Source organism: Lagenorhynchus albirostris, chromosome 1, assembly GCF_949774975.1.
Source record: "Lagenorhynchus albirostris chromosome 1, mLagAlb1.1, whole genome shotgun sequence".
Taxonomy (NCBI): Eukaryota; Metazoa; Chordata; class Mammalia; order Artiodactyla; family Delphinidae; genus Lagenorhynchus; species Lagenorhynchus albirostris.
In genome coordinates, this window is record NC_083095.1 from 127,406,492 (window position 1) to 127,426,190 (window position 19,699).

The window sequence follows — 19,699 nt, forward strand, 5'->3', positions numbered from 1 at the left end:
ATCGTACCCAGTTTTCAGATTGGAAGAGGTTAAGTAATTTTCCCAAGGTTAGAGCCTGGTTCAAACCCAGGTTGGTTGAACTTTCAAAACTTGTTATCTTTCTGCTGTTACACAGTCAATGAAGGATTAGTTTTAGAAAGACCATTTCCCCAGTGTAGCAGATTAATTTACCAGAGGCAAGTCTAGAGAGATGAAAAGCAGTCAGGAGCCTTTTGCAGTAATTCAGATGAGCAATCATGTCATCTGGAGGCAAAGGTCAGCCAAAACTAAGAGCTGGTTCAGAAGTAGGCCCATGTGGATGTGGAGAGGAAGGAAGAGAAGAGGGTAAATCAAGGAAGATCTTGATCGAGGAGAAGTAGCTTGAGGTGCAGGTATGGGCAGTTAAGAGTTTTGTGTTGGATATATCAATTTATTCAAGTGTAGGTGCCTAGTAACTGGATGCAGAGAGGTACATGGATTTGGAAGAGAGATTTGACTTGAGGTTTATAGGTTTAGGTTTTGCCAATAAAAGCATGATTTAAGCAATGAGGAAGATAAGATTATCCATGGAAAACAAAGAGGAACAAACTGAGGGCAGGGCCTTGGACAACAAATCCTTGAGATGATTAATCTAGAGAGACTGGGAAGGAGAGAGTGGAGGAGTAGCTAGGTGACTTGAGGGAGTATGGAATGACTAAAAACACACACACACACACACACACACACGCACGCACGCACACACACTTTATATACGTCTTTATAAGAAGACAGAGCATCTGGAATCCAGATCAGAAGAGGAAGGATTAACCTTGATGGGAAAAGAGGTTTAGCTGGATTGGGAGGAAAGTAGAAACCTGAGGGTTCTGATGCTTTGGGGGGAAAAACAGAAAGCACTACCAGTGTTGATGAGGATGGGGAATAGGTGTGGCGTGGTTAGGGAGTGAGAGCTAGAAGAGGAGGAGACTGTGCCTGGGGCACAGTTTGGCCTCAGGTTTCTGAGGTGCTGCAGTTCTGAGTGACAAGGTTCAGGGTGTGGTTACAGTGGTAAAGAGAGAAAGGTCTACTGGACTTGAGGAGGCTGGGGCCCTCTGATGGCAGGTCAGAGTGACCTTCCTCCTAGATCCTGAAGTTGACCCAGGAGCTGGCATGTATGGGGAACATTTATTTGAAGGCAGCAGTAAGGAACTGAGAAAATGTTGCTGGCCTCCCTCTACTCACCATCCTTATAAAATGTCAGGCTTTCGAAAACAAACTACTTTTATTCACAAGACTACAGGGCTGCAGGGGAAGCACCACCCTTCTGGGAAATAAAAGTAAGGTTGCAGGGCTTTGCCATGGGATGGGGTAAAGCTTGTGGACACCACTCAATGATATTTTAGAATGTGTAACATAAAATACAGGATTAAAAAGGAAACCAATTAGACTGAAATGTGTTTTTTAAAGTATTCTTAAAACCTTTGTCATATAGTGATTTATGTGCTTTATTAAAAGCCTTAAATAAAATCCCATCAGCATGTCTAATAACTGCATAATTTCAGAGTATCTTGAGATCAACAATAAACCATAGTGTTATAAAGGTACCTGGGACTTCTACTGATTAAAACTCACAGGTGGTGCTACTACCACCACTGTAGGTTTCTGGCCTACATTCATAATGAAAGAAATGGCTAAATTTCAGAGATCAGTAGAAATAGATGTAATTTATTTCCCATCCATGCATGCAGACTCCCTGGAGTGTACCCATGGACAACACGGACCCCAGGTTAGGAAGCCCTGGCATTAGGGAAAGGGGTGAATGGATCATTCTGTGAGAGGCCTGAGCATGAGGGAAGTCTGTTAACAGGAATATCGATTTTGCAGACACAATGGAAGAAAAGGAGGAAGGGCAGTGGGAGTTGGGGTCAAGAAAAATAAAGCATGCATCATGGACTATCACGGAGGTGCAGATGAGCTCTGTGGGCTTTTCTGTTATTTATTTTTGGATGTGTTGGGTCTTCATTGCTGTGCGCGGGTTTTCTCTAGTTGCGGCTCGTGGGCTCTAGCGCGCAGGCTCAGTAGTTGTGGCGCGTGGGCTTAGTTGCTCCACGGCATGTGGGATCTTCCCGGACCAGGGCTCGAACCCGTGTCCCCTGCATTGGCAGAGGGATTCTTAACCACTGCACCACCAGGGAAGCCCAAGCTCTGTGTTTTGAGAGGCGGCTAAGAATGAAAGCATGGTGGAGTCAGCTGACCTTAAGGTTTCAGGATGAAAAAATTCTCAGGTACTTCTGGGGTCTATTCAGGTGAGGTCTCCTGTATTGTTGGCTTGATAGATCTGTCAGACTTGCCTTGACTGAGAAATTCAAACGAGTGGCCAGGACTAACAAGTATGCTGCCTAAGAAACCCTTGTTTAGATATTGAGGGAACAGATTTAGTTGGCTCTTAAGATACTTGACTGGTAGAGACAGGAGCTCCTCCTGGTGCAGGGGAGACTTCAATGTCCGGATGGAGCCAGCTGTAGCCTGAAATGGTCATGCTTTAGAGAAAAGATTTTATTATGAGGATATTAAACATCTGTATCTAATATACTCTTTCACATCACAGTATTTAAGATTTGGAAGAAACTTTATGGGTCATGAAGCATAATGCTGCATTCAGTGGAGAGTCTTTATGATAGAGTCCCTGAAGGACGGTACTCACCCTCTTCCGCAACACTGCCAGATATGGACAGCTCTTTAAGCTGAGCCACTAAAATCTGTCATTTGTAATTTCCATCTTATAGTTCTATGAAGTAGGGATTTCGTAGGCAAACAGACCACACTCTAGCTACTCAACTGTTGTCTTCAAATGTCTTCTGTGTACATTTTTCTGTCAGGTAACATTAATCAGTCACTAATGACGCTAAGAACGTGTATGGAGGTCCTGAGAGAGAATCAAACGTATGGAACTAACAAGGTAAGCAGCAGCCTTTGGACATTTGTATAGTTTTGTTTGTGTGCATTTTCTGCCTTATGTATTTGGATTTGAATATATTTATAGATGGTTCCATATCGAGATTCAAAGTTAACCCATCTGTTCAAGAACTACTTTGATGGGGAAGGGAAAGTACGTCTGATCGTGTGTGTGAATCCAAAGGCCGAAGATTATGAAGAAAGCTTGGTAATTTTAATGCCTTCATAAAGTCTGACTTTCTATAAAGAAAACAACCATTTGGATGTGAAGAATAACATTTTGAACATTTTTTAAACTGATACAGAACCATTAGTTACAGAAGTGAACTAATGACCAATCTATTACCGTTTCATTTACTAATTTCTTTAGAAAGACTTGGATATGCTTATTTGTTTAAAAAAACAAACCCCATTTATTTTGTATCTTAGCAAGTCATGAGATTTGCAGAAGTGACCCAAGAAGTTGAAGTAGCAAGACCAACAGACAAGGCAATAAGTGGTTTAACGCCGGGAAGGCGATACAGAAACCAGGCCCGGGGAGGTCCTGTTGGAGATGGTATGAGCCGCTGTTATGTCATCTGCCCACTGATGAGTCTGCCTCTCTCTCTCTTTTTAAAAAAATCTGTTTCACATAAGAAAACTGTTTACTTCCTTTCCCCTCAAAAAGCAAGTGCAAAAAAAAATCTGAACCAAAGTATAAGTGACATTTCTTTTATTATATACCTTTTTTTCCCATTTTTCCTTCTTTATTATAACATTTTTAAGGACGTATTATGACAGCCCAACAAGGTACAATGTTGACTGGGGATCTTATCACAGTGTTAAAACTTGTTTGAGTAACTTTTTTTCCTGTGTAACTAACTTTTTATTTTTAATAACTCAATACAGAACTGCTGGTTTCAGAAGTGGTTTTGCAGAGTTTTCCACCTTTGCCATCCTGCGAAATTTTGGATATCAATGACGAGCAGACTCTTCCCAGGCTGATTGAAGCACTAGACAAACGACATCACCTACGACAAATGATGATTGATGAGTTTCACAAACAGTGTAAGTGCAAAACTGCAGTCATTTTAACACCAGAAATTTGCAGGGAATTAAGTTCTTTGTTCGGATAGAATCTTCAAGGAAGGGTTATTTTGTCTCTGAACTTAGTAGTCCCCAAGGCATCATTTTATATTCCAAGGAAGTAAAACAAAAGAGAAAAGTGGGTATGAATTTCTCCCTTTCAAAAATCAACAGTGATGATCAAAGGGATAAGTTACTTTTTAGTTCCTACTAGTTACTTATTTGCAAGGCATTTAACATGTATTACATTATAATAACTATCTTTGAGAAAATCACCTAATCCTTTATTTCTAGTTTCCATCCGCAAAATGGGGATTGCCATTGCTCCTACCTCAGAGGGTGCTGTAAGGATAAATGAGATAATGTATGAAAATCATGTAGGACAGGAACAGCTTGGTACATAGTAAGTGCTCAGTGAATGTACTTACACTTATCATCTTCATAAGAAAAATGTGAGATAAGTGGTATTTAAATCCCCATTTTGAAATGAGGAAATGTGCTCAGAAAAAATAACTTGCCCACATCACATAAAAGTTGATTTCATTGGTTATTTCTGAATCGGAGTAAACTTGACCTGCATGCTCTTGTTTCAGCTATTACTTTTAAAGCTTTGTTGCAAGAATTTGACAATGCTGTTTTAAATAAAGAAAACTACATTCAAGGAAAACTAAGTGAAAAACAAAAGGTGATCTCAGGACAGAAATCGGAAATTGAACGACTGGAAAAGAAAAACAAAACTTTAGAATACAAGGTTGGCTTTGGTATTACAATGGGTGTGCATTTAGCACTGGGCTCTGACTTAGCCGTTTTTCTATACTGGCCTGCAGCTGCTGCTTACTGGGAGTTATCATTTGGTTATTTACTAATCTTCATCCCATCCCCAAAAAGAGGAAATATGAGTGAAAAGCATAAAAGGGGTAATACACTCTTTAATTTTATGAAATAGACTTTAGCAATCGAAGAGAATGTTCTACGGTTTAGCTTTGATGATAGCTTGCTTTTTGATTTACTACTGTGTAATGTTTGTTCTCTCATTTACTGAGGATCACTTAGGGGGTACACATTCATTCTAGAGAGAAGCTAATCTCAACCAATATATTCTGAAAGTAGCCTAAAAATTAAATTGTAAGCCTTAATTTTCAGGAAAAGTAATTTCCACATGAAATCAGTTATAACTTCATCTTTCAGTGAGGAACTTGTTTAAAAGTTCTCATTTCTAGGAATGGAGGTGGGAATCCAGATGAAGTTTTAGAAGAAAATGCTTTCTCCATGATTTTTCTTTCCATAACTATGCTTGCATAAGAAGATTATGAGAGAGATTATTTTAAAGCTACTTGAAATGTTTACATACCAAATGCTGAACATAATGGTCTACTTTCCCAGGTTGAGATTTTAGAGAAAACGACGACTATCTATGAAGAAGATAAGCGCAACCTGCAACAGGAGCTGGAAACCCAGAATCAGAAACTTCAGCAACAGTTCTCTGACAAGCGCAGACTAGAAGCCAGGCTGCAAGGCATGGTGACAGAAACAACCATGAAGTGGGAGAAAGAATGTGTGAGTGTCATTCATACTACAGTGCTCATGTCAGGGATGATTCATCTCTAATGGTAGCCTTCTGAATCACTTGTACTTGGGGTAGGGTTTTAGTGGTGGTGGCCACAGCAGCCCCTATTCAGTTCCTCTTCCTTCCTCTGCCCTTACAAGGCACAACAAATTAATAAGCATTATGAAGAACTGGAGAACTGTCATCTTTAGGAAGTAAACTAGTGCACTTGTTTGCTATAACTTAATTAGAATATCTATCGCCATACATAACCTTCAGGAGCGTCGAGTGGCAGCCAAACAGCTGGAGATGCAAAATAAACTCTGGGTGAAAGATGAAAAACTGAAACAACTGAAGGCTATCGTTATTGAACCCAAAACTGAACGGCCAGAGAGACCCTCTCGGGAGCGCGATCGAGAAAAAGCTACTCGAAGATCTGTTTCTCCATCACCAGTACCGGTAAGTTATTTGTAGTTGTGTAGTAACTTGGTAGTACTAGAGGTTTGTTCAGATTAGGTGACTATTTCTGTGAGAATCAATTTTTTGTTTTATATTATTGCATTTCTCAAATTTCTATTTATAAATACTTTCAAATTTAGTATAAACACAAATTTAGTATAAAAACTAGTAATTTAGTACAAAAATTATGTCTGCCTGTGCTAATATTAAAGTAATGAATTGTTTCCCTTTTTCAAGTCTTGCTCATTAATTTCTCTTCAATTTTTTTAGCCTTCTAGTAACTGTATTGCTCAGATTTCCAACGGCCAGCAACTCATGAGCCAGCCACAGCTACATAGGTGCTCTAACTCTTGCAGCAGCATTTCTGTAGCTTCCTGTATTTCGGAATGGGAGCAGAAAATTCCTTCGTACAACACACCTCTCAATGTCACATCTATTGCAAGGCGTAGGCAGCAGGAGCCAGGACAAAGTAAAACTTGTATCGTGTCAGACAGAAGGCGAGGGATGTACTGGACTGAAGGCAGGGAGGTGGTTCCTTCACTCAGAAATGAGATAGAAATAGAAGAGGATCACTGCAGCAGGGTTAGTGCCAGTATTATTTTAAAGCATTGTAGCAATAGATTTTAATCTTGTTTTTTTTTTAACTAACTTGGTTCAGAAAGTTCAATGGAAAGATGGGTGAGTGCTAATATAAACAAGGTCTAATTTTTCTGTTAGTTTGGAAGATCAAATCACCCTGAAATTGAGGCCTAGCTCTTCATCTGAAAAGGCCTAAACTAAACCCATTTGGCACAGAAATACTGCCTCCTGCTCAGTGAAAGCCGGTCCGTGGGGCACATCACAGAGTCACCTGTGCTTTTCAGCTGCGTAAACTGATGAGCATCCAGAGTCAGTGACTGAGTGTCTTAGAGCACATCTTTCTGATTTGGGTTTCTCTTCCCCAAATTAGACTTTTTGCTGTTTTCGAACTTTTCACTTTTAAAATTGCTTTCCCAGACTTTTATTTTGAAAAATAGATTTGTTAATATTTTTTTTCTTGAACCTTTGACAGTAAGCCATAGGCTTCGTGTCCTACATAACCACAATCTTCATCACACCTAAGACAGCATTAACCCTGAAAAGTACCTTCTAACTTACAGTTCATATTTACATTTCCCCAGTTGTCCCAATAATGGCTTTTCTTTTTTCAAACCTTGGTCCTATCAAGGTGAATACATTATATGTGGTTATTATCTCTCTTTAATCTCTTTCAATATAAAATAATCCCTCCTCCCCTTTTTTGATTTTCATGACATTGACTATTTTTTGAAGAGCCCAGGCCAGCTGTTTTATAACTGCTGAAGGAAGGTTTCCATCTCCAATACATTGCTTTTAATCTCAAGGCCTTCATTTCAATTTACAAGGGCTCTGCCTCATTCAAGGGTGTTTAAACAAATTCACGTCTATATTTTCTTCTTAAAGATTAAGGTAAAGTTTTCCTTTGAATCTGAGTAAGTGGACAAAGTTAATATTGTGAATTTACATTTAGTAAAATTTTAATATATCTAAGAATTTTTCTTCTAAACAACTTAATCTTACAGTAAATATTTGCTTTAGATTTTCTTGTATAATTTAGGGTGCAGAAAATTTCATTCAGGTGGCCTGCATTCCTGATTATTAAGGGATGATGATGAATTACAAGGTATTTACCAAGGCAACGGATAATTCTAAAGTCGCTTAAGTTCTTTACTTTGCAGATTTTGCTTTAAACCTTTTTAGGGAGCAAATCATGGTGGCTGGTCTTTCTGATCAACTCTAATAAATCCCCCTTATTTCATGCAAGTCTACAGACTGAAAACTCTTCAAGGCCTGCTTATGCCTGGTCAATATTATCTAATTTGGCTATGAGACATTTAAGAGGATTTACTAGAGGTCCTTTAACTTCATTTGAAATCAAAATCTCTTTAGAAGTGCAGCAGAGAAAAGTTTAGGCTAGTATCTATGCATCTAGGTTTGTTGGTCAAAAATTAGATCAGGCGGACTGAATTTATAATATTTCATTGAGGAAAAAATTTAAAATATCATTCACCTCATAAACGATAGTAGAATGTAAGGACTGTCATCTTTCCAAAGCTTGTTTCAGAATGTATTTATTGCTAAGTGTGTTTGAGAATGTATTTATTGCTAAGTGTGTTTGAGAAATCTGTCACCTTTGCTAAATGGTAGGACATGAGAGCCACATTCTTCCTTTTCAACATTAAGCTATTTTAAGAATGGGAAGTTTCCTGCTTGTTGTGAGGTTTGGGCAACCAGAGTGGCAAACTATTGCCCATGTTTTCGTATCATGATTTGTCACTAGTGCTTCATTTGTTTCTTGTACAGGGAAAAACACTTAAGTTCTCCCGCATACGCATTTTAAATTAGATGTTCATACTTGACCAGCTTTGAAGGATTTGGGCTGTGGTAGACTGCTGCATTTCCTTTCAGTTTTGTAAACAGAAAGATGTTTGCAAAGTTACAAAGAAACTATTAACTATGTTCTGTGATTTTTTTTTTTCCCCCTTAGGCTGAATGTGCTAAATTTAACTGTCCTAAAGTTATATAACATTTTACTGGAAGCATCTAGTTTTTTATTGTATGATAGAGGCTGATTTGACAGTATATTCTTTATCTAGTTCTTGGAACCTTTATGAAACGTTTGGGGGAAAAAAGTTGGTATGTTTTAGCCATTATTGCTTTTGAACTTTTCAAAAAGTTCTGTTTTGAGATTTTTAATAGTACTCAGAAGTATTTTATTTACATTCTTTTAATCATTTTATACACATTCTTTTAATCATTTTATACACAAGGTTCTCATTATACCTTATGTCCCTTTAGCATTCTGTAGTCTACAGCTCCATCAGCTTTGGGGAGGGTCCTGGTTTGTAATAGGAGTATTTTCTCTTTTGTTTAGAGGCTTATGATATATTTAGGGCTTCTGCTGGTCTTTCTGAAGCTTTTAACATAGTCATGGACCTAACAGATTACCCCACAATAGCAGGCACAAATACTGGTTTTTGATTAAGAATGCAAAATGAATTACTTGTCCTGAATACCACCTATGCAGGAAAGACTAGCGGCATTACCAGAACTTTTCCTTCCATTCTTTGTTGAAAGGGAAGCTCCCTAGTAGAATATATAATACATATACACAAGCTGGTGTTAAAAGATGTTCGTTGGTTTTGTTTAAATACAAAGAGAACATTTAAATTGTTTGAGTAACGTTTAGCTTTTGAAAAGGTTCATGCATTTGTTTTGTCACCAACTAATGTAGCCCAAACTGCTGCACTTCTAATAGCACCCTTAAGTTAATTCTGGGTTATGCTTGTTTCTTGATTCCTCTTTCAACCTGATCAGAATGTAGCACCAGTTCGTCTGCGACACAGACGATCACGCTCTGCGGGAGACAGATGGGTAGCTCATAAGCCTGCCTCTAACCTGCAAACTGAGACAGTCATGCAGCCACAGGTCCCTCACGCCATCACTGTATCTGTTGCAAATGAAAAGGCACTAGCTAAGTGTGAGAAGTACATGCTGACCCACCAGGAACTAGCCTCCGATGGGGAGATTGAAACTAAGCTAATTAAGGTAAAACACTTACACAAGAAAAGGAAATATGAAAAAGCTTAACAAAAAACCATTTACTCTTCCTCTGTGTCAACAGGAACTTAAATGGGTATTTGATAAAACCTCTGTTTGTTAGAAAACTAAAGTAACTACTTAGATTACGAATCTGCTGAATTGGAACTAAATCTGCGACTTTCTGTCAAATGAGGCTTAGAGTCTCAGGTTTGTTAGAGGAGCTCCAGATGTATTATGTACTTTTAATTAATATGTGTTTTGTTTTAACCCCTACTTAAGAAGTAAACCAAACAAAGAACTCTTACCTTTGACTGTACTGTCACTTGAGGGAATTCCCTGGCAGTCCTTGGTTAGGACTCTGCGCTTTCACTGCCGAGGGCCCGAGTTCGATCCCTGGACCAGGAACTAAGATCCCACAAGCTGTACAGTGCGGCAAAACAAAAACAAAAACAACTGTACTGTTATTTGAATATGAGAGGAGGGCTACATCCAGAGAAGAAAGTATATCGCCTTCTAACATTTAGAAATTTCTGACAGATTTCTTGATCTCTAGTGTAGTTTTTAAATTATAGGTTGAATAAAAAAGGAATGTTATTTTCTGCAATTAAGAATGCTACTAATTATATTACATTGGACTTCTTTTGTTTAGTGAGAGATATGTACACAAATCTTTAAAGTATTTTAACGGTACAGACCCAGCAGTCCAAGCACCATCTGGTTTTGTGGATGGGAGTTTCCATAAAACAGTAGAGTCTTAAATTTAATTTGAAATATATATGTTTACCCTTTGGATGTATAAAAAGTGTAATGGTGACCTTTTCTCTTGGCTGTAGGGTGATGTTTATAAAACAAGGGGTGGTGGACAATCCGTCCAGTTTACTGAAATTGAGACTTTGAAACAAGAATCACCAACTGGGTGAGTGAGCATCAGATTCCTTTCTTTAGAGGGCTGTCATTGTCTCAGCTGCTCATTCCTGAGGAACAGACTAGCTGTAAAATGTATCAGTTCTCTGAAGGAGTATATATGGTATTTCCCTATTTCTAATATATTTCCTATTCTCAGATACAAAAAATAACTGTTGCATTGTGTTTTCCCTTTTTCTGTAGTCGAAAACGAAGATCTTCCACAATAGCACCTGCCCAACCAGATGGAACAGAGTCTGAATGGACCGACGTAGAAACAAGGGTAGGAGTAAACAGTATTTGCTAGGGATGTCATATTTTGAGGCCTACAGCTGTAGCTTTTCATGCTCTTTGAAACAAACAACTAAGGTCTGATCCCACATGGCCAGTGCAGCCTGTAGGCCTGTCCCCAGCACATCTGAGAAGGTATTTGTATTTCTGCTCTGGTTTTACTGGAGCTCTTCAGCTCAAAGCCCATTTTTAGTGTAGAGGGATAGGGCCCAAGAATCAAGTCAGAGAGCATCACCCTAGAATAACAAGAATGCCCATCAAACTGATGGGAATCTTCTCAGGAGAAGAGCTTCCCTGTGGAACTGTTACTCTGGGAAGGTGGGGGTCAGCTGGCCAAGCTCTAGCCTTTGCCACTTTCTTCTTCCTGATAGAAAATGAGATTTACCTGGATGACCTCTAAAGACCCTCCCACCTCACAATTTTTGTGGCTCATCAAATAAATTTCAAGTACCTGATTGGTGTTTTAACATACGTATCTGTGCTGGACTAGAAAGCAGTGTTGGATTTCACCTTGGTTGAATCTATCTAATAGACTGCAGAGAGGAGCTGATCTTTCCTCTCTGGTTTTTCTCTCAGTGTTCTGTGGCTGTAGAGATGAGAGCAGGGTCTCAGCTGGGGCCTGGGTATCAGCACCACGCACAACCCAAGTGAGTACTGAGGGGCCTGGGTATCAGCACCACGCACACCCAAGTGAGTACTGACCACGTGCAGCCTTTCTCTGTGTCTTCCCTCCCCACCACCCCTTCTCCCTACCAACCACTTTTTTTTTTTTTAGAGGACCTATGGTTTTTATTTGCCCGTTGGAATATCTGGGCCCTACTGGCAGACTACGCTAGGCAGTAGCAGTGCTGAGAACCCGGGGGCGGGGGGTGCTGAATAAGAGCAATTAGAGCTGTAAGAACATTCGCTCTTGTTCCTATTTTTGCCTGTGCTCATCAAATTTTCAGAGGCTGAACTGAGATCCACCTATAAGGAGGGGAGGCTGGAGTCAGGGATGGCAGCTCCTCCTGTAATTCATTCTTTCCTAATTCCCCTCTTATTACAGCAAAAAGTGCTCGCTAAAATAAAACGGAATGGCAGAATTTATGGCCCCTTTTTCTCCCCATATTAATCAAACCTGCTGCTTTTCAAATATCTACCTATACAGGTCCATGTGTCCATTTTTGACACACGTATTCCTTAGGCAGTTTGGAAAATCAGTGCAACAGGATAAAGATAGAAAGTTCTGTTTTTTAAATTTAATACTAGATAAGCATATTTTATAAGTTATTTGCTTTCTTAGAAGGACTTTTAACTCTTCCCATGATAAAACAGGAATTCTCTCAAAGCCCCCCTAGAGATTCATTGCAAAATTCAGCACTAAATGCTGGTTTTCATTTTTAGGCGCAAGAAGCCATGAATTGACAGTCCCAATAACAAAAGAACATTTTCATTTGTGTTGGTGATTTCTCCAAAGCAATGCCAGAAGGAGTCTTCTGAACGAATCATCTTATAGAACTCCAGCTTTGTTGAATACCACAGATCTCAGATGTCATCATACACTGGCCTACATAAAGATTCCCCTATGGCTCCAAAGATATCTAGGATTCTACAAACTTTTTATATTATACACCTTGCCATATTTAATATTAATAACAGAGAAAGACACCTTTCTCATGCCGTATGAACTTTTTTATAATGCTATTTTTTGTATATTTCTTGTATACTTATAAACTAATTCATGCATGTATTTGTCTTGGCTGATTAAGAAAGAATATATCTAGATCACGCTTTGCTTTTTATTGTGACTTTTCTACTTCCTGTCTGAATATTTAAGGGTTTATAAACAAAACAAATGCTGCTATTGATTAGCTGCAAGAATGCACTTTAGACATATATTTGACAATTCAAACTTTCAAAATAAAGATGTCAGAGACTCGCCAATACTAAAACCATTTTAGGAAGGTGTTCTGAATTTTGTATATATGTACTTTCTGCCATTTAGATATACCAAAAGAACTGAAATAAAAAGCACTAAAATACAAGGTTGTGTGATAGTAATTTAACACTTAGTCCCAGAACCTAGCATTGGGCCTTGCTGGCACTTTTGTGGGATGAATTAAAAGAAAGCACTAGAAATTTCCCTCACCACGTTGAGGATACTTGTTTCAGCATGCAAATGAACAGCTTCAAAAGGGGCTATTTCCTCTGTTGAAAACCAGGAATATTCTCCCAGCCCACTGGGTGTACTGCAGCCCCTGGGCAATCCTTTACACACCGACTGTGTTTGATTTGGAATCTTCCTTTTACTTCATTCAACTTAGGCTTTCAAGACCAGCACTCAGTCTCCAGGTATGAAAATTTTAAATTACTGATATTATACCCAACTCACATGCATAGATATAAAGTAGAGGAGCAAGTGATGGCAGCATCATGGCAGTGTGAGTTGCAAATAAAAGAGGGGAAAAAAAAGGAACAACTAATGGGTCATTCATAACTGAACAAAAGTATCTCTGTACATTACACCAGAACATCCAAAAGATTTCTACTGATAAGCGCTTCGGAATGGATGGAGCTTGGAGAGGGCTGCAGATCCAAGGGAGCTGCTCAGCCCCACTCGCTGTGGGCGCGGTGGGAAGCTAGACTGGGAGTGCAGCAGCGGGTGGACAGGAGGTCCAGCCAGCCCGACAGAGAACCTGGCACACTGTGGGGAGCGGGACGGAGACCAGTTTGGAGGCAGAAAAAGAGCAGGAGCACACTGGGCGTCCACTGCCGGGGACAGCTGCCACCTCCCTCACAGAGGTCTCTAAGGGACTGCCTGGCTGGTCACAGCTGGAGGAACCTCTTTCTCTCCAGCAGCACGATTTCCTCAGGAGCGACCTCCCTGACTAGTGGAAGTGGAAAGAGGGAGACAAGAACAAAGGGCACTGGAGTATCTCACTCCCTGCCGTCTGTCGGCCTCATATTTCGGCAGGAGGTCCATGCGTGGCCCTCTGGGGGCTCCCCGCAGTGGAGGATCTCCCTGCCAGGCTGTGGGCAACCACAGGTGCTGAGCCCACACTTGCCCACTCTGCTGCCAGCTTTTTCACAGGCACTCCCTAGCACAGCCCCAGAGCCAGCTCAGGTAGAGAAACCGAAAACTTGAGCTATGGTGCCACCTTCTGGAGAATAAAAGCAAGGTTTCTAATTGCCAGTGTTGAACAAAGTAAGCAACTAATAAAAGAAAAATGTGTGCTACTTCAAACTCAATGGCAGGGGCACATTTTACCAAGCACTATGAAAAATCACAGTGATATGGTATCACAATGAGAAAAACAATAATTCTCCAGCAACCGAACCCAAAGGCACAGAATACTGTGACCTGATAAAGAATTAAAAACAGGTCCTGCACCAGCGGGAGGGAGCTGTGAAGGAGGAAAAGTGTCCACACACTAGGAAGCCCCTTAGCGGGCGGAGACTGCGGGTGGCGGAGGGGGGGGAGCTTCGGGTCCGCGGAGGAGAGCACAGCAACAGGGGTGCGGAGAGCAAAGCGGAGAGATTCCAGCGCAGAGGACCGGGGCCGACCAGCACTCACCAGCCAAGAGGCTTGTCTGCTCGCCCGACGGGGCGGGCGGGGCTGGGAGCTGAGGCTCCGGCTTCTGTCGGAGCGCCGGGAGAGGACTGAGGTTGGCGGCGTGAACACAGCCTGCAGGGGGTTAGTGCACCACGGCTAGCCGGGAGGGAGTCCGGGAAAAGTCTGTACCTGCCCAAGAGGCAAGAGACTTTTTCTTCCCTCTTTGTTTCCTGGTGCACGAGGCGAGGGGATTAAGAACGCTGCTTAAGAGAGCTCCAGATACGGGCGGCTCGCGGCTAAAAGTGCGGAGCCCAGAGACAGACATGAGACGCTAAGGCCGCTGCTGCCGCCACCAAGAAGCCTGTGTGCGAACACAGGTCACTATCCACACCCCCCTTCCGGGGAGCCTGTGCAGCCCGCCACTGCCAGGGTCCCGGGATCCAGGGACAACTCCCCCGGAAGAGCGCACAGTGTGCCTCGGGCTGGGGCAACATCACGCTGGCCTCTGCCGCCGCAGGCCCGCCCCTCACTCCGTGACCCTCCCTAACCGCCGGCCTGAATGAGCCAGAGCCTCCGAATCAGCGGCTCCTTTAACCCTGTCCTGTCTGAGCAAAGAACAGACGCCCTCCGGCAACCTACACGCACAGGCGGGGCCAAATCCATAGCTGAGCCCCTGGGAGCTGTGAGAACAAAGAAGAGAAAGGGAAATCTCTCCCAGCAGCCTCAGAAGCAGCGGATTAAAGCTCCACAATCAACTTGATATACTCTGCATCTGTGGAATACATGAATAGACAACGAAACATCCCAAATTAAGGAGCCCTGTGGATGAAAGGCTCTTGGTGCTGCAACCAGGAGTTAGTGCTGTGCCTCTGAGGTGGGAGAGCAAACTTCAGGACACTGGTCCACAAGAGGCCTCCCAGCTGCACATAATATCAAACGGCAAAAATCCCAGAGATCTCCATCTCAACGCCAGCACCCAGCTTCACTCAACGACCAGCAAGCTACAGTGCTGGACATCCTATGCCAAACAACTAGCAAGACAGGAACACAACCCCACCCATTAGCAGAGAGGCTGCCCAAAATCATAGTAAGTCTACAGACACCCCAAAACACACCACCAGACGTGGACCCGCCCACCAGAAAGACAAGATCCAGCCTCATCCACCAGAACACAGGCACTAGTCCCCTCCACCAGGAAGCCTACACAACCCACTGAACCAACCTTAGCCACTGGGGACAGACACAAAAAACAATGGGAACTACGAACCTTCAGCCTGCAAAAAGGAGACCCCAAACACAGTAAGATAAGCAAAATGAGAAGACAGAGAAACACACAGCAGATGAGGAGCAAGATAAAAACCCACCAGACCTAACAAATGAAGAGGAAATAGGCAGTCTACCTGAAAAAGATTTCAGAATAATGATAGTAAAGATGATCCAAAATCTTGGAAATAGAATAGACAAAATGCAAAAAACATTTAATAAGGATATAGAAGAACTAAAGATGAAACAAGCAATGATGAACAACACAATAAATGAAATTAAAAATACTCTAGATGGGATCAATAGCAGAATAACTGAGGCGAAGAACGGATAAGTGACCTGGAAGATAAAATAGTGGAAATAACTACTGCAGAGCAGAATAAAGAAAAAAGAATGAAAAGAACTGAGGACAGTCTCAGAGACCTCTGGGACAACATTAAACGCACCAACATTCGAATTATAGGGGTTCCAGAAGAAGAAGAGAAAAAAAAAAGGACTGAGAAAATATTTGAAGAGATTATAGTTGAAAACTTCCCTAATATGGGAAAGGAAATAGTTAATCAAGTCCAGGAAGCACAGAGAGTCCCATACAGGATAAATCCAAGGAGAAATACGCCACGACACATATGAATCAAACTGTCAAAAATTAAATACAAAGAAAACATATTAAAAGCAGCAAGGGAAAAACAACAAATAACACACAAGGGAATCCCCATAAGGTTAACAGCTGATCTTTCAGCAGAAACTCTGCAAGCCAGAAGGGAGTGGCAGGACATATTGAAAGTGCTGAAGGACAAAAACCTGCAACCAAGATTACTCTACCCAGCAAGGATCTCATTCAGATTTGATGGAGAAATTAAAACCTTTACAGACAAGCAAAAGCTGAGAGAGTTCAGCACCACCAAACCAGCTCTACAACAACTGCTAAAGGAACTTCTCTAGGCAAGAAACACAAAAGAAGGAAAAGACCTACAATAACGAACCCAAAACAATTAAGAAAATGGGAACACACATATCGATAATTACCTTAAATGTAAATGGACTAAATGCTCCCACCAAAAGACACAGATTGGCTGAATGGATACAAAAACAAGACGCATATATTTGCTGTCTACTAGAGACCCACTTCAGACCTAGAGACACATACAGACTGAAAGTAAGGGGATGGAAAAAGGTATTTCATGCAAATGGAAACAAAAAGAAAGCTGAAGTAGCAATTCTCATATTAGACAAAATAGACTTTAAAAACAAAGACCATTAGAAGAGACAAAGAAGGACACTACATAATGATCAAGGGATCAATCCAAGAAGAAGATATAACAATTGTAAATATTTATGCACCCAACATAGGAGCACCTCAACATAAGGCAAATACTGACAGCCATAAAAGGGGAAATCGACAGTAACACATTCATAGTAGGGGACTTTAAAACCCCACTTTCACCAATGGACAGATCATCCAAAATGAAAATAAATAAGGAAACACAAGCTTTAAAAGATACATTAAACAAGATGGACTTAATTGATATTTATAGGACATTCCATCCAAAAACAACACAATACACATTTTTCTCAAGTGCTCTTGGAACATTCTCCAGGATAGATCATATCTTGGGTCACAAATCAAGCCTTGGTAAATTTAAGAAAATTGAAATTGTATCAAGTATCTTTTCCGACCACAACGCTATGAGACTAGATATCAATTACAGGAAAAGATCTGTAAAAAATACAAACACATGGAGGCTAAACAATACACTACTAAATAACGAAGTGATCACTGAAGAAATCAAAGAGGAAATCAAAAAATACCTAGAAACAAATGACAATGAAAACACAACGACCCAAAACCTATGGGATGGAGCAAAAGCAGTTCTAAGAGGGAAGTTTATAGCAATACAATCCTACTTTAAGAAACAGGAAACATCTCGAATAAACAACCTAACCTTGCACCTAAAGCAATTAGAGAAAGAGGAACAAAAAAACCCCAAAGTTAGCAGAAGGGAAGAAATCATAAAAATCAGATCAGAAATAAATGAAAAAGAAATGAAGGAAACGATAGCAAAGATCAATAAAACTAAAAGCTGGTTCTTTGAAAGGATAAACAAAATTGATAAACCACTAGCCAGACTCATCAAGAAAAAAAGGGAGAAGACTCAAATCAATAGAATTAGAAATGAAAAAGGAGAAGTAACAACTGACACTGCAGAAATACAAAAGATCATGAGAGATTACTACAAGCAACTTTATGCCAATAAAATGGACAACCTGGAAGAAATGGACAAATTCTTAGAAAGGCACAACGTGCCAAGACTGAATCAGGAAGAAATAGAAAATATGAACAGACCAATCACAAGCACTGAAATTGAAACTGTGATTAAAATTCTTCCAACAAGCAAAAGCCCAGGACCAGATGGCTTCACAGGTGAATTTTATCAAACATTTAGAGAAGAGCTATCACCTATCCTTCTCAAACTCTTCCAAAATATAGCAGAGGGAGGAACATTCCCCAACTCATTCTACGAGGCCACCATCACCCTGATACCAAAACCAGACAAGGATGTCACAAAGAAAGAAAACTACAGGCCAATATCACTGATGAACATAGATGCAAAAATCCTCAACAAAATACTAGCAAACAGAATCCAACAGCACATTAAGAGGATCATACACCATGATCAAGTGGGGTTTATTTCAGGAATGCAAGGATTCTTCAATATATGCAAATCAATCAACATGATACACCATATTAACAAATTGAAGGAGAAAAACCATATGATCATCTCAATAGATGCAGAGAAAGCTTTTGACAAAATTCAACACCCATTTATGATAAAAACCCTGCAGAAAGTAGTCATAGAGGGAACGTTCCTCAACATAATAAAGGCCATATATGACAAACCCACAGCCAACATCGTCCTCAATGGTGAAAAACTGAAAGCATTTCCACTAAGATCAGGAACAAGACAAGGTTGCCCACTCTCACCACTCTTATTCAACATAGTTTTGGAAGTTTTAGCCATAGCAATCAGAGAAGAAAAGGAAATAAAAGGAATCCAAATCGGAAAAGAAGAAGTAAAGCTGTCACTGTTTGCAGATGACATGATACTATACATAGAGAATCCTAAAGATGCTACCAGAAAACTACTAGAGCTAATCAATGAATTTGGTAAAGTAGCAGGATACAAAATTAATGCACAGAAATCTCTGGCATTCCTATACACTAAGGATGAAAAATCTGAAAGTGAAATCAAAAAAACACTCCCATTTATCACTGCAACAAAAAGAATAAAATATCTAGGAATAAACCTACCTAAGGAGACAAAAGACCTGTATGCAGAAAATTATAAGACACTGATGAAAGAAATTAAAGATGATACAAATACATGGAGAGATACCATGTTCTTGGATTGGAAGAATCAACATTGTGAACATGACTCTACTACCCAAAGCAATCTACAGATTGAATGCAATCCCTATCAAACTACCACTGGCATTTTTCACAGAACTAGAACAAAAAATTTCACAATTTGTATGGAAACACAAAAGACCCCGAATAGCCAAAGCAATCTTGAGAACGAAAAACGGAGCTGGAGGAATCAGCTCCCTTACTTCAGACTATACTACAAAACTACAGTAATCAAGACAGTATGGTACTGGCACAAAAACAGAAAGATAGATCAATGGAACAGGATAGAAAGCCCAGAGATAAATCCACGCACATATGGTCACCTTATCTTTGATAAATGAGGCAGGAATGTACAGTGGAGAAAGGACAGCCTCTTCAATAAGTGGTGCTGGGAAAACTGGACAGGTACATGTAAAAGTATGAGATTAGATCACTCGCTAACACCATACACAAAAATAAGCTCAAAATGGATTAAAGACCTAAATGTAAGGCCAGAAACTATCAAACTCTTAGAGGAAAACATAGGCAGGACACTCTATGACATAAATCACAGCAAGGTCCTTTTTGACCCACCTCCTAGAGAAATGGAAATCAAAACAAAAATAAACAAATGGGACCTAATGAAACTTAAAAGCTTTAGCGCAGCAAAGGAAACCATAAACAAGACCAAAAGACAACCCTCAGAATGGGAGAAAATATTTGCAAATGAAGCAACTGACAAAGG

The 19,699-nt window shown here is 40.4% G+C and overlaps 1 protein-coding gene and 1 long non-coding RNA gene across 5 annotated transcripts in view; one reads left to right on the top strand and one right to left on the bottom strand.

The window, feature by feature from the left end:
• Nucleotides 1-12,759, top strand: part of KIF23 (kinesin family member 23) — a 42,650-nt gene extending 29,891 nt beyond the window's left edge. For 2 of the 4 annotated variants that reach the window (XM_060153183.1, XM_060153180.1), the window contains exons 11-23: nucleotides 2,835-2,914; nucleotides 2,999-3,118; nucleotides 3,340-3,466; nucleotides 3,799-3,957; nucleotides 4,569-4,726; nucleotides 5,359-5,532; nucleotides 5,801-5,980; nucleotides 6,251-6,562; nucleotides 9,356-9,586; nucleotides 10,414-10,496; nucleotides 10,688-10,766; nucleotides 11,351-11,421; nucleotides 12,158-12,759. In XM_060153183.1, coding sequence (XP_060009166.1) covers nucleotides 2,835-2,914; nucleotides 2,999-3,118; nucleotides 3,340-3,466; nucleotides 3,799-3,957; nucleotides 4,569-4,726; nucleotides 5,359-5,532; nucleotides 5,801-5,980; nucleotides 6,251-6,562; nucleotides 9,356-9,586; nucleotides 10,414-10,496; nucleotides 10,688-10,766; nucleotides 11,351-11,421; nucleotides 12,158-12,173 — 1,790 coding nt within the window. In that variant the 3' untranslated portion in view covers nucleotides 12,174-12,759. Of the gene's footprint in view, nucleotides 1-2,834; nucleotides 2,915-2,998; nucleotides 3,119-3,339; nucleotides 3,467-3,798; nucleotides 3,958-4,568; nucleotides 4,727-5,358; nucleotides 5,533-5,800; nucleotides 5,981-6,250; nucleotides 6,563-9,355; nucleotides 9,587-10,413; nucleotides 10,497-10,687; nucleotides 10,767-11,350; nucleotides 11,465-12,157 lie in introns of all 4 variants that reach the window. The other 2 variants (XM_060153181.1, XM_060153182.1) reach the window with 2 other exon arrangements.
• The window catches only part of LOC132522632 (uncharacterized), a 58,124-nt gene continuing 42,032 nt past the window's right edge, over nucleotides 3,608-19,699 (bottom strand). The window contains exons 2-3 of the long non-coding RNA XR_009541302.1: nucleotides 9,886-10,000; nucleotides 3,608-3,920 (exon numbers count right to left, since the gene is read on the bottom strand). This is a non-coding gene — a long non-coding RNA (uncharacterized LOC132522632). The remainder of the gene's footprint in view (nucleotides 3,921-9,885; nucleotides 10,001-19,699) is intronic.